Source organism: Typopeltis vanoorti, chromosome 19 (assembly GCF_054136105.1).
Source record: "Typopeltis vanoorti isolate ZY-2024b chromosome 19, IOZ_Tvanoo_1.0, whole genome shotgun sequence".
NCBI lineage: Eukaryota > Metazoa > Arthropoda > Arachnida > Uropygi > Thelyphonidae > Typopeltis > Typopeltis vanoorti.
Window position 1 is genome coordinate 90584174 of NC_143567.1, and position 13976 is coordinate 90598149.

At 37.8% G+C, this 13976-nt stretch overlaps 1 protein-coding gene across 1 annotated transcript in view; it reads right to left on the reverse strand.

Annotated features, from left to right (window-relative positions):
* The window catches only part of LOC150096331 (netrin receptor unc-5 homolog), a 50127-nt gene that overhangs the window by 22859 nt on the left and 13292 nt on the right, over window positions 1-13976 (reverse strand). The window contains exon 2 of the mRNA XM_090409034.1: window positions 12621-12980. Within this exon, the coding sequence (XP_090265160.1) occupies window positions 12621-12980 (360 nt within the window). The remainder of the gene's footprint in view (window positions 1-12620; window positions 12981-13976) is intronic.

The window sequence follows — 13976 nt, forward strand, 5'->3', positions numbered from 1 at the left end:
TAGTAGGTTCTAAGAAGACTTTGCTAGTAGACCAACTCAGTCTACAGGACATTTGCTGGCAGGCTTCAAGCCCTGCGGGATTGTACACTGCTAGTAGTCCGTCTAGGTCTACAGGATACTTTGCTGGCAGGCCCCTGGCCCTGCGGGATTATTATACTGCTATTAACCAATTTCTGCTGGCAGGAAATCGCCAATTTGACATGGAAAACATCAAAGAACAGATCCAGATCCTTAACAAGGAGCAATCTCTAGAGGTACTCAAACTAATAATAAGCAAGTTAGAATCTGACTGGCCAGGATTCATAAAAGAATATATTCACTCTAATGATCAGGATGGAGAGGAGGAGAATGAGATCTCACAAGAGGAACTCATTGCTGCTCCGTCACCAAAATCCCCCTGTCAAAACATCTCTCAAGGGGAGCACTCTAACAAAAGAAGAAGAATCATAGAAGACCAGATGGATGAAGACATACCAACATTAGAAGTCCCAAGGAACATCAAAAAGATTCCACCAGTAATACTAAGGGACAAGGACCACTGTCACAACAGCCCTTAGGGAACACAAAATTGCATATTCCTGGGCTAAAAATCAAAATGAAGGAGTCAAAATCCAGCCGACCTCAGTCATTGACTACAGACAGCTGACAAGATTAATGGATAACAAGAGTCTTCCATATCACACTTTTGCCTTACCCAGTGAGAAGAATCTCAAGGTGGTGCTTCGAGGAGTGACCAAGGGTATCACCTGTGAAGAAATCACCACTGATCTTATGAGTCGGAGCCTAACACCAGTGAAAGTGAGCAGAATGCTCAGGGCAGATAAACGGCCAATGCCACCGTTACTCGTAGAAATTGATAAGACACAGAAAGAGATTTACGAACTCACAACGATATGTGGCCTCAGAATTTCTACTGAGCAAACTAAGGAAGAAGTCGACAGCTGGGCAGTGCCATAGGTTTGGCCATGCCCAAAAACTTTGCAAGGCAAATTACAGGTGTTTAAAATGTGGCGAGGGCCACCAGACCGTCATGTATACAAAACCAAGATCCACTCCAGCTAAATGCGCCATTTGCGGAGAACCTCACCCCGCAAACTACAAGGGATGCATTACATATCCAAATAACCGAGGGTTAGGAAAAACTACCCTTCCAAAACATTTCAGCGATGCTCAAGACAACCGTGCTAGTCACACCCCAGTCCAAACTATCTCTAGCTCGACAACTCAAGAAAGGAAACAAATGCCTAAAACTTATGCAGAGGCAGCACGAACAAAGGTTACTCCATCTCATGACCATATAGGCTCAAATCTAACATCAGTACTAACTGCCTCACTAGATACCATGTTAGAATTCAGTATGACGAATCCTTCGCCATCCTCCACGAAAAGATTCCTACAAGGTACCCACTCAATTCTGACAGCCCTCAACAATGAATAAAAGAAAATTCCATCCCAACTCTCTCATGATCGCTGCATGGAATGCCAACGGACTCAATAGCAAAATTCTAGAACTACAAGAGTTCTCTCACGGGCATAATCCTGACATAATACTAGTAAATGAAACACATCTCAGAGCAGCTAATAATCCCAAATTACGGAACTATACTATGTACAAAACAGATAGACTTACCAGCAGCGGAGGAGGAACAGCTATATACATTAAAAACTACCTAAGCCACAATGTTCTGACCAATCCCCAAACCAAGAACCTAGAGATAACAGGCATCGAAGTTCATACAAACAATGCTGGCAATATCAAAATCTATGCTGTATATAACTCACCCAGCATTCCATTGCTGGTATCTGACTTGGACTCCATTCTCGGCTTCACAGACTCCATCATCATGGCTGGTGACTTTAATGCCAAACATACAGCCTGGCATAGCTCCACCATCAATGACAAAGGTCGAACTCTAAACCATTACTCAACGCAACATCCTATTGTTGTAACTGGACCCACAGAGCCCACCCATCACAGCTCAACTGGAAGTTCAGATGTACTAGACATAGTCGTCCTCAAAAACATCAGATACCAATATCAGCTGGAAACAATAAATGAACTTTCGTCCGATCACAACCCTATTCTGCTTCAACTTGGTACACAAGAACAATTCTCCCCTCCCCACTCTTTTATATCTTGGGACAAACTCTCCAGAATCCTATCTGATCACATTGGCCCAGTCCCTACTATTCACACTAAAGAGGAGATAGAATTGGCTGCAAACAACTTTACCAGTCAAATCAAAAATGCAATAAAGTCAATTACCCAAACTACAGTCTTTCACCCTAGTGGTCGGATCCCCGAGCAAATCATGGATTTAATTAGATCCATGATTTCCTCGGGTTTGGAGGGCTTCACGGACAAGTCCGTGAAGCCCTCCAAAAACATCGAAACCAAGAATGGGAATCTAAGCTAACGAAATTAAACCCAGAAGACAACTCCATATGGAAGTTTCTGAAAGCCTTCCGCACTAAAAGACAACTTTTACCTCCAATTGAAACCACGAAAGGAATAGCTCATACTGACAAGGAAAAGGCAGAGGCTCTGGCCGACAGCTTGGAAACTCAATGCAACCCCTCATATGAAAATTTGAACATCATTCTCATCTACAAGATTCACCGCCGAGTTAGGCAGGCCATAACACAACAAAAAGATGACCTAGAACCTCTCACACCTACTTCTCCAACAGAAGTTATAAACATTATAACCCACCTGAACAACAATAAAGCTCCAGGTTCAGATGGAATTACAAACAAAATAATTAAACTACTCCCCAGAAAAGCCATTGTACATCTAGTCAACATAATTAATGCCATCCTCAGACTCCAGTATTTCCCTTTAACATGGAAAATAGCAGATGTCACACCAATCAAAAATATGGGGAAAAACGCTCAACTCCCCGAAAAGCTACAGACCTATCAGTCTCTGTCTAACCTTGGAAAGATCGCAGAAAAAGTAGTCCTTACTAGGCTCCAATCACAAACGGACCAACTACAAATAATCCCAAATGAGCAATTTGGATTCAAAAAAAACCACTCCACCGTCCAGCAGATCCACAGGCTGATCGAATACATCTCCGAAGGCTTCAACCGGAACCTTCATACAGCTGCAGTCTTTTTAGATGCTGCAAAGGCTTTTGATAAGGTGTGGTATCAGGGTCTTCTCTACAAGCTCATCACATTCAATATGCCTACTAATCTAGTTAAAATAATTCACTCTTACCTCAGAGACATGCAAGTCAAAATAAATGAAACTGTATCAACCAGACGCAAGATTCTGGCGGGAGTGCCGCAGGGCTCACTCTTGGCCCCCTTGCTGTTTTCTATATTGCTGATATTCCTCAAAACCCAAGCTCAACAATCACTGCATTATTAGCAAGATCTCTCAGCCCCAAACTAGCTATCAAGAGACTCCAAAATAGTATTCACACATTAGAAAAATGGCTGATGGACTGGAGAATTCAATCCAATCCACAGAAGTGCTCAGCCATACTGTTCACTAGAAAAAAGCCTCAAATCAAGGAAGATATACATTGACTAGGTGTTAAAATCCCATGGCAGAATGCAGTCAAATATTTCGGAGTAATTCTAGATAAAAAACTCCAATTCACCAATCATATAGAACACATAAGTTCAAAGACATCCAAAGTAATAGCGCAGCTCTACCCCATGATCAACAGAAAAAAGTAAATTCGATACTCAGAACAAACTACTCATATACAAGATGGTAATACGCCCAGTCATCACTTATGCATCTCCTGCGTGGAGTCATACTTCGAAAACAAATGTTCAAAAGCTGCCGAGAATACAAAACAAATGTCTGAGAATGATTTTGGATGCTCCGTGGTTTATCAGAAACTCCCAAATTCACAGAGACGTCAACATTCCCTACATCACATCTCTCCTTCACGACCTAGCTGAAAAGTTCTTCATCAAGACAATGAATCATCCGAACCCACTGATCAAGCAAGCTTCAGACTATAATGAAGCAGATTTCTGCAAATACAAGAGACCCAAATCAATTCTATGCTCAGCCGAACACAGTTAATCTCACTGCCCTTTCAGGGCGAGCTTAAAGCTCAATAATTCTCCACCCAAAGAACTTTCCTTTTCAGATGGAGGGGAATATGAAAAGCATTTATGCTTCACCCATCAAAACAGGATCGTTCTGCGTTCTTTTTAAAGTTTTTGCTATGTGACTTTTCATAAAGTATCGACTCTTTGGTGCTATTTTAAAGCGGGCAGTGAAAATGCGATTGAAATCCTCTTTCCGTAAAAATCCGAGTGACTAAATCTATTTACCTGATGCAAGCAAATTCAATTGTATCGAATTTCTCAGTTTTTGTCCTTACTTGCAAATCTCTCTCTTAACTGATTAGGGAGGAGGAGGGAAAGTTGAGAAAAGAGAAAGCGGTGGAAGTCAGAGTCCCTCTCTCTCTCTCTCTCCCCCACCCAATGTTCACAGATCACCCGAAAACAATTAATATTAAGTAATGGCAACCAGAGACGCTTTCAGTCCTCCTGTTAGGCTTAACGTCCAATAATAAGATTTGAAGAAAAGCTTTGCGTGTCGCCCATTTGGACGAAGCAAACCCATTAGAGAAAATTGTACTCAGACAGTTTTCGGTGCCCAAGATTTCTGGCGTCGCTTTTATGACCTGTGTTAGATTGTTTGCAAATGGGGGGAAGCATTGGGACGTGAACAGAACGGAAATCTCCGTAGATTGGTTGTCATACAAATTACTGGAAGTTGTGAAACTCGGTCGGGGTTAAAGATAGAATATTTGATTATAGTTTTGCGCATGACCTGTAACGTAACAGATATTTGCACTAGTTGCTACCCTTTATGAGCGAGGTATGCACTAAGTGTGAGTGTGAATGTGAACGCGACATATTTGTCAATGGAGTTCATTTCCCACTAGCTATTTTGCCTTTAATGTGTTAAATAAAGGGGGCGGAAAGGCATTAGTTCAGGTCTAGTGAATGAGGCAAGTTAGGTACGTCTAAAGTAACTGAAACTACTGTATTATGGTTGTTAATCGCGAGTGTGTGCTTTGGCTGGTTTGTCTGTTTTACGCCATGAAAAAAAAAGCCTGAAACCTATCAAGATTCTTTGCATTTTAGACGGGATTAGAACCTAGCTAAAACCCAATTAAATCCAAATTTTTTTTTAAACGTCGGTTTACAAAAAAAAGAAAATTTGAAAACCTTGAATTATTGTACTCTTCGCAAATAGAAAAATAAAAGCAAAATCGAAACTAAATGTCTGATTATAACGTATGATGATATAACGGCCGTGAAGCTCCTTTTACGGGGAGGTACCACCATCTCAATCTCCCCAAATTTTATCCGGGCTTCGGACCAGCATAGCTGACGAATCAGGCCTATGACTGGGACTTAAGTATTCCTGACTGTAATACGCGTGTGTTCACGGGACAGGTTTGCCTGCTCGCGGGAAGGAAAAAACCCAGATAAACTGGGGAGAAAAACCCTGCTGTCCACGCCCAAGACCGGCTAACTTGGCTATAGCTGAGGAAGATCCTTGAGCTCTTCACGTACCTACGAGAATCGAACCCAGGACACTCATTTCCCAGGCATATGGTTGCGAAGCGCATATTTACAGTAATGTCTGATCAGAATGCTGGTTCTGATGTTATTATCGTGGAAATATCTTTTGAATAATGGACCGGTTTATTCCTGTTTTCTAGCCGAGTCTTTACCTAACCAATCTTCAAGAATAGCTGGAAGGGTACGATGAATGGCAAAGGAAAAAAAATCTTTATGAAGGTCTAAAAAAAAAAAAAAAAAAACAGGTATTCTAATTAAACTACAATACAGTACTTCATGCGATAGAGTCATTTATTTAAATTGCGTGAAGGATTAGTTACAGTTTCTTACTAACAAGTCGCTATGCTAAATTATGTAAACTTGCTCTATGGACTCCGACATTAATGTCTTAAATCTGTTAATTCTGTGGAAAGAAAAACGTTTTAAATAGAGGGGTGAATTCATCCATCTCCGTCTAAGGCCGGTTTACTTATGTCTGTAAAAATCTAACAAGTACCTCTTTTGTTTCTTTACGACTACGGCCTTGACTTGATGGTCAGGAGGTTAACGATGACAATGATTTATTGGAAGCACATGACATCTGAGTTCATTAACAAACCTGCTACGTGGATCGTAAGGCGTGATTTTCAGATAGTGCTGCCGTTTGGGGATGTTCCGCTTAAACATATAAGCAGCTCGCTCACTGACCTTAAGGAGGAAAGCTACTATGATCATAGCCACGGCGGACGGGAAGAACTATTATGCAAACTCCGTCGAGTGGGGATTAGTAGGATTTTTTTTTTTTTTTTGAAATCATGACAAAGCATATGCGAAAGTTGATCCAATTCTTGATTTAAAATATTTGTCCAGGAATTTAGCAAAATTGCCTGAGCAAGAACTTACTTACACCCCCCCCCCCCGACACTGATTATCTGAATCCCATATCGGCTTTAGAATTGTGAAACCAAAAATATCATGAAAAAAAAAAAAAAACTACTTAACCACCGGATGCTAGAACAGAAATAAGACAGGGCCAGTTCGCAGCACGTCCTCCGCACTCACAGACGCTGAACGGCAAATGCATGATAGCAACTGACCCACTTTTCTCAAATCAAATATTCATCGATTCCTCTGGGTGTTGGTTAGAGCAAACATCTTGTGCCCCGGTAATTGCCGACTGTAGAGGAAAACGAGACAGCAACGAAAGATGAGGTCGTGTTACGATAGGCCAACAGTAGAACTAGGAAAAGATGACGCGACGATGCAGAAAAACAGGTCATAATGCAAAGCTCCACCACAAAAATCTAATATCCAGACCTCAGGGGCACGATACAGCTTAAGAGGCTCGATAATAAAAATATGACGTAAGTGCAGCAACGACGGAAATTCTGTCGTCCGCTAAATTTTGTCGTGGTTAGCGTTCTAGAAGAACGCGAGTGCATTTAACGGCATCACCGGAACGACTCGACAATTTCGGATTGCAATTATATTGATGGAAGGTTTTTATCGTCAGCATTAACTCCAAAATATAAAATCGTTTGGGGGGGGGGGGAGAGTGGTGTTCCCGTAAAGTTTACGTTAAGAATTCAATGTTCATTATAATCATGATAGCAGACGATGGCGCCATCTGGGAGGGTTATGCCAAGAGTTCGGAAATTTTGTTGACCTCTTAACCTCTACGCACTTCCAACTGCTTTTCTTCTTCCGTGTCATGTACCAGACGGGGGGGGGGAGAGAAGAGGATGATATTCCATTTTATTTTTAGTCTTCACTAGTTCTTTGTCATCATTCCTTGATAGGCTACTTGGCCAATGGCCAAGAGTGTCAAACAGATATTATTCAGACCCTCGGGGGGGGGGGGGAGTTTGTCACGACCTCGAATGTATCTAGAATTTCTCTAGCAAACCGATATCTGCAAGAAACATTATACTCCGAGGGTAGATTCAATCTCTCCGGACCGCTCGTGCAATATAACGGATTTGTTTAACGTCCAGGGAATCTTATTTGTACACACTGTCTTGGACCAAGTCTTCGAAGGGTTGTTCGATTGGTAAACACTAGAAACAAGTTATGTGACGTCATCTGACGGATGTATAAAGGATTGTGTAACTTATTTAGCTAGGATGCAATTCTTTTCCACCCCCCTTCGGGACGTGTGTTATCTGTTTTTGTAGACTGTTTTATTGCAAAAATTCGTGGAGTCTTTGTCTGAATACCCCCCCCCCTTTCCGCTTTATCGTTTAGTTTCTTCAGTTTCCGGTTTTTAGGTACACAGACGATATTATACCGCTATCAAATTTTGACCTTTAATATCTAATAGTGTAATGGAGTCGGATTTTTATTTAAAAAAAAAGTTAATAATTGGATTTTCTTAATCAATAATGAGTTAAGTTTAAAATATTAGTATTGAAAAAATATTATAAAATTTATTCAATTTTTTTTTTTTTTTTTCCAATTTATGTCGCAAACAAAGGATGAGAAGAGGAGTTAGGGAGAATGTGAACACGAATAAAATCTCGAAGCACTCTGCCACTTTTTTTTTTCTTTTATTTAATACTATCAGTACGTCGATAGGGTGTAGCATAGAGACAGCCTGCATCACGTGGCGGCTTAATAAGGGTGCTCGTTCAGCCATATTGCGGTAGGCGCCGTCGCTACGCCAACAATTCCTGTTAGCGTAGCAAGTGCGGAAAGAGATTTTTCCAAACTTAAACTGATTAAAAATGATTCGCAAACAGCAATGACCCACTAAAGATTGGTTGGTCTAGCAACTATATCGATAGAGGCGGACATAGCTTATAATTGAAATTTATAAGAGCTTATAAACAGTTTTATTGTGCGATATCCCCATAGAGCAAACATTTAATTAATTACTAAATATATAAAGAGCCAAAGGCTTCAATTCAGCGACGTAAAATTATTTAAATTAAGGGATATTACATCCCATAGTATCAAAATAATTAGAAAATCTTGTCAAAAACTACAAATAGTAATTAAAAACTTTTTATAAATTAAATTATAAAAGACAGTACATCTTAATGGAAAGCCATCCTATAATTGCATCAGCAAGACTATATTACATAATTGAGAACAGGTTAGTTTTCATTGGAATAGCGTAATGAAAATGGGATGACAATTATTTTATAATTCGACCTTATCTGGCTTTTGAAAGTTGCATTAGTGTTATTAACCACAAAGCAAGTTAAGGTTCGTTTAACTTTTCCACCGTGGGTGTAGAAAGACGCGACGAACTGTCTGCTCCAATCAGTTTATACGATGAAGACAACACATTAATTAATTATCCTTGTTATTCTATTCTCGAATCACTGGTTAAAGTAGTGTGAACAGCAATTACGAGATGCAAATGCACAGATTTGGTTAGTAACATAATACTATCTGTATTATGATTCTTATGTTTCTGTTATGTGTACCTATTTATACGTCGGTCTAGCCAAACATGATTTTCGCTTAAATTTGTATGCGAGTTTTCACATACATTAAGTGGAAAGCGTTAATTAGAAATAAATTGGAACTTTCTGCTAATAAATTGTTTCTTAAAAATACGTTAAATAATATTATTGAATCAATTCTGCCTAATACATTACAATGTAAAAGTTAATTGTTAGGTTAAAATTATTCTGTTTGTTAGATTGCTTCTTAAACAATCAGCACATAAAAATGTCTTTTGCACAACGAAAAAAAACAACATTGTTGAAATGGATCATCACTTTTATGTGAACAATGGAGTACTTGCGTCTTTCATAATTTATATTTGGTCATTGTTGAAAGTTTAAAACACGCGAATTTGTTGCCATGGTTACATGTATCTTTCTCAGCAACATTCTATCATTGGATAGTATTTTTTTTTTTTCTTGTATGAAAAGCAATACAGAATTAAATTTCAAATAACTACAATTGTAATCCTATTAAGCTGGCTCTTTTTTTTTTTTTTTTTTTTCTCATGCTAGATTCGTTTACACAATCTTATTTGCAAATAGGCAGCAGTTTCCAATGATAGCAGAAGACAAATCCGAAAATACTTAAACAATCTATTTTCTACAGCATGTCAGGAGGACACACACATTAAGAATTTCTTTCTTTCTTTTTTATCATTTTTGTACACGCTCTTGTTAAGATTTATTTATTTTTTTCCTTTCGAAAATCAAATACGTTTCCTCAGGCTTTGATCGCATTATCACCCGAAAAAGATTTTTACATAATTGATTGTTCGTCGATCGATGTAAACAAAAATGGAGGATATAAACAAAAGTACAGTTTATTCAATCTTGCATTGCACACACACACACACACACACACACACACACACACACACACACACACACACATACATACAAAATGAAATTATTTATGTGAGCAAAGATCTGTGGATGTAAATCTCATTTTTCTATATTTCTGTCTCTGTTCTTTAAGAAAAAACATAAACAACATAAAAATCGTAATGCAAGAGGCAAAAAAAATGAATTCTAGCAGCCCAAGGAAGCAATTCTATGCCGTCTTAAGAAATCAAATTAAATATTTAACTAAACGAAGTTTATTAATAAACACCGCTTTTAAGTTTAATCTAAAAGACCGATGACGTAATGTTTCCATGGCAGCAAGTTCTGTTTACTTCGTCAAGAACGAAATAGGCGATCATTCGGTAGTGCATTCAGTGCTAACACCCGCACGTTCTACCTTGAAGTCAGATTACGCCACTGGAATGTTTTTTTTTTGGAATGGGAAAATTAAAAACATGGACGAGACAGAATAATATATTTTAAGTTGGAGTGAATTCAGCGTACTGAGTTACTAAAAGCGAAACCTAAGGTTGTCATGGAAACATTATTTCAAATCTGTCAGTTTCCTAATGAAATTTTATAATTATTCTTAGATAAGGGTTATTACGATGTCGATATTTATATAGTACATTACAATTATTAAAATAATCAGTGGCGGCTCGTGGCTTGAAATCGTGGGGGCACTGCAACTTTCGAAATATACATACATACTGTAAGTACAATGTATACGTGTTTGGATAAAATATCAAAATTATGGTAAAAATTAAAAAAAAAAAAATTAACATGAAAAAATATTGTTTATTATCGATAAAATTATACAGTTTGGTATAATTCAAAATTACTTAAAAATAAAATCCATTATCATAACCCCAATAATGTTTTAAAATAAAAACTATAACAAATGTTAATGTCTTTAATTGTAATGTCCAAATATTTAAAGAGACGGAGTAAACACGATGAGCACTACGAACACACTATTACTGGCGCAAACTGCATATAAACAACAGTGGAACTGCGCGACGGACAGTGCCGCATTACGCTAATAGCTCGCATCTCACTATGACGTGCATATGCTTGCGCAAGTAGCAGTATGACACTGTGGTAAACACAGTGTTGCTAGCGTCCTTCGCCCTCCTAAATGCTACAAGATGGATTTTTATTATTTTTTATACAAAATAAGAGAATTGTATAGTATTGTTGATAAAATTAAATATTACAAGCAAATATAAATAAATTAATAAATATATTTATATATCTAGAAAAATGGGGGGTGCTGCATTCCGTAGTACCTATGCACGAGTCGCCCCTGAAAATAATAGGTGTTTTAACAGTTGAAGCCTCTTAATTTTGTGAATATAATGGGTACTTTACAAAACGGCATGAGTTGCCTGTTTTATATCGCCCTCTTCTATACAGGATGAATGTTTAGAAACTTTTTTTTTTTTTTTCAGTGCATCACTAAATATGTGAAAACAATATTCTTCTAAGGCGGAACGGCCAGAGATTTGTACAGTGTTAGGCGTAGCACAGGTGAGAAATAATGTCTTGAGTGGAGAAACGCCCTTATATATATATATATATATATATATATATATATATATATATATATATATATAAGGAGAGTATGGATGCGATGTGCTTATGCTAGGCGAGGCTTAGTTTAAAATTAGCCCAAGACGTGATATTCGATCTTGCTTGGAGATCTGGGTATTATCAAATATGAAAGGCGATAACTCTTGTCTAAAATAAGGCAAGATTGTGTTTTGTTAGCATTAGTGATTACGGCACCGATTAGGGAAGATCTCATAGATTGGGATATTTTGTGCTAGACGTAATCAATAGATAAACAGACTTTTGCGATGACATAGGGGAATACCAAGGCGACTCATGGCGAAGGCTATGTGAATTCTTTTGAGTATCCTTTACTTAAACTGTTATTATGGAACACAAAAGTATTTTGTCCACTTTTTTTTAATTATTTGTTTTTATTTAAAAAATCAGATTTAATTTTTTTATTATCTTAAGAAAAAAAGAGTTAAATGCAAGTACTTAAAAAGCTGGAGTTTGGATAATTGCATTTTTTTTTTTCTTAATTTACTACATAAATACTGAAAATTCCTGGAATTCAGAATCCTCAGATAATCACAGAGAAACGAGAAAAAAAAACAAAGAAAAAAAAAAACAACCACGTGACATGCTCCTTATCGAATGAATAAATTTCATTGAACCAATCTCGTTTATTTTTAAAGTGGAATTTTCTCGAAAGAACAGAAGTTGGAAAAAACCGCAAGATTGCACGCTGGAAAATACATTCTATCAGTTCACATTCATCGGTGAATTATTTAATTAAACAAATTTCTAGCACTCCAATCGGCAGTGTCGTAATACAGCGGAGGCGGTAATGAACAAGGCGTGGAACACAATAAAACGGACTCTCATTTGCACTAAATGAATCTGTTAGTTCTGCGAATTCATCTTTGGGGGGATTTTAATGTGCGCGTTGCCGTTTCAGAGATGGAGATGACAACTGAGGTCGGCTCGGAGGTTACGGGCTCTCTCCGTTACCGAACAAAATTGCGAATTTAAGAAGTGACATACAAATGGACAAATTTAAATCTCATCCTCCAATAGATAAGGAGGAAATTCGACAATTCTTTTATATAAATTAATAAAATTATCAAGACGATACCTTTCATTTGTAGGTAAAAGGTTAAACTTCGGTCGGAAGTGCGGAGTCTCTGCCCCGTCTATTTAGCGAACCAAATTGACACTTACATGCAATGTTTATCACTGCTCTTCTACTTTTAATCCTTCCGGTGGACGACCAGGCGTAACAAATGCATCCGTATGCTTCCGATCCCATGTACTTCTCTACGTCATTCCGGGTCACGTCTACCGAAACTTCCACCTGGCGAACTCCCGTCATGGGGTTCACAAACTGTTGGAAACTATGCTGGCGATGGTCGACTAGTTTTCCATTGCATTCGAAGTATACTTGCAAGGCATGTCTGGCTTTACACGAGAGGGTGGCTGCTTTGTTCCGGACTACGAAAGTGTCTTGAGGTTCTTCGAGGAATACGGGAATGCTTGATGGTTCAGGATCTTCGGTGGGTAGAGGATCGAGAATGAATCCTCCTGAAACAAGAGAAAAAAATATCTTCATTAAGTATTTTTATAGCATAGATGTATTATAGCACCTGGCATAGATGTATTTACATGAATGCCAAGACGCCCTCTAGTGATGGTTATTTCAAGAAAAGCAGTTCTTTATTTGGAAACCGAAGTACTATGGCAAGCAAGATCAGGAATAGGGACAAAGAAAAAAGTTTTTTTTTTTTCAGTAATTATAAACAGCTAATTATACATGGAATAACGAATAACAATGTCCCAATATTGCGGCAGAAAAATACAGAACAATATCACAGGAAAAACTATATAATGCTCCACCTGTTGAGTCCTATTTTTTGTATATCTCTAAAAACAAAAAAGTTGCGATAATTTTTGTAAAAAGTATGTGACGCTAATAATAATAATAATTTAATCTAATTTTATATTTTATATTATTTATTTTATAAGAAATAATATGTTTTGTATTTTCTAATTTTAAAATTAATTTTTTTTTTTAAATTTAAAATTTTATTAATACACCTTTTATTTTTTAGCATAATAATATTATTAGTAAAATTATGCTGATTAATGTTACACAGGGTGAGTGAGTGAATCGACCGTGAGATGCGGTGATTGATTCATTCAATCCAATACCCTTGGAGGATAATGGATGGCAATGCTGTAGCCAATGAAGTTGTAACTGAGGCTCGGCTATTGCTGTTACTCTCCTGCCATGATCAGAGCTTTAATAGCTCAATAACACCTTATCCCTACACTGTCCTCTACAGATAACGGGGAAGATGAAAAGCATTCTTGCTTCGCCCCTTTAAGCCAGTCCTTATAAGGACGTTACACAGTCCCACAAGAAACGATCATCTAAAAATGTTGAGACGTGTGGTATCCACATTAACTGTAAATTTGGTAAGAGATTTTCAGTTCATGTAGATAGTCCTTTTATTTTATTTATTACAGTTTATACCTCAAAGTTGTATTTCTCGAAGTGTGGTACGCGGAGCTTTTTTT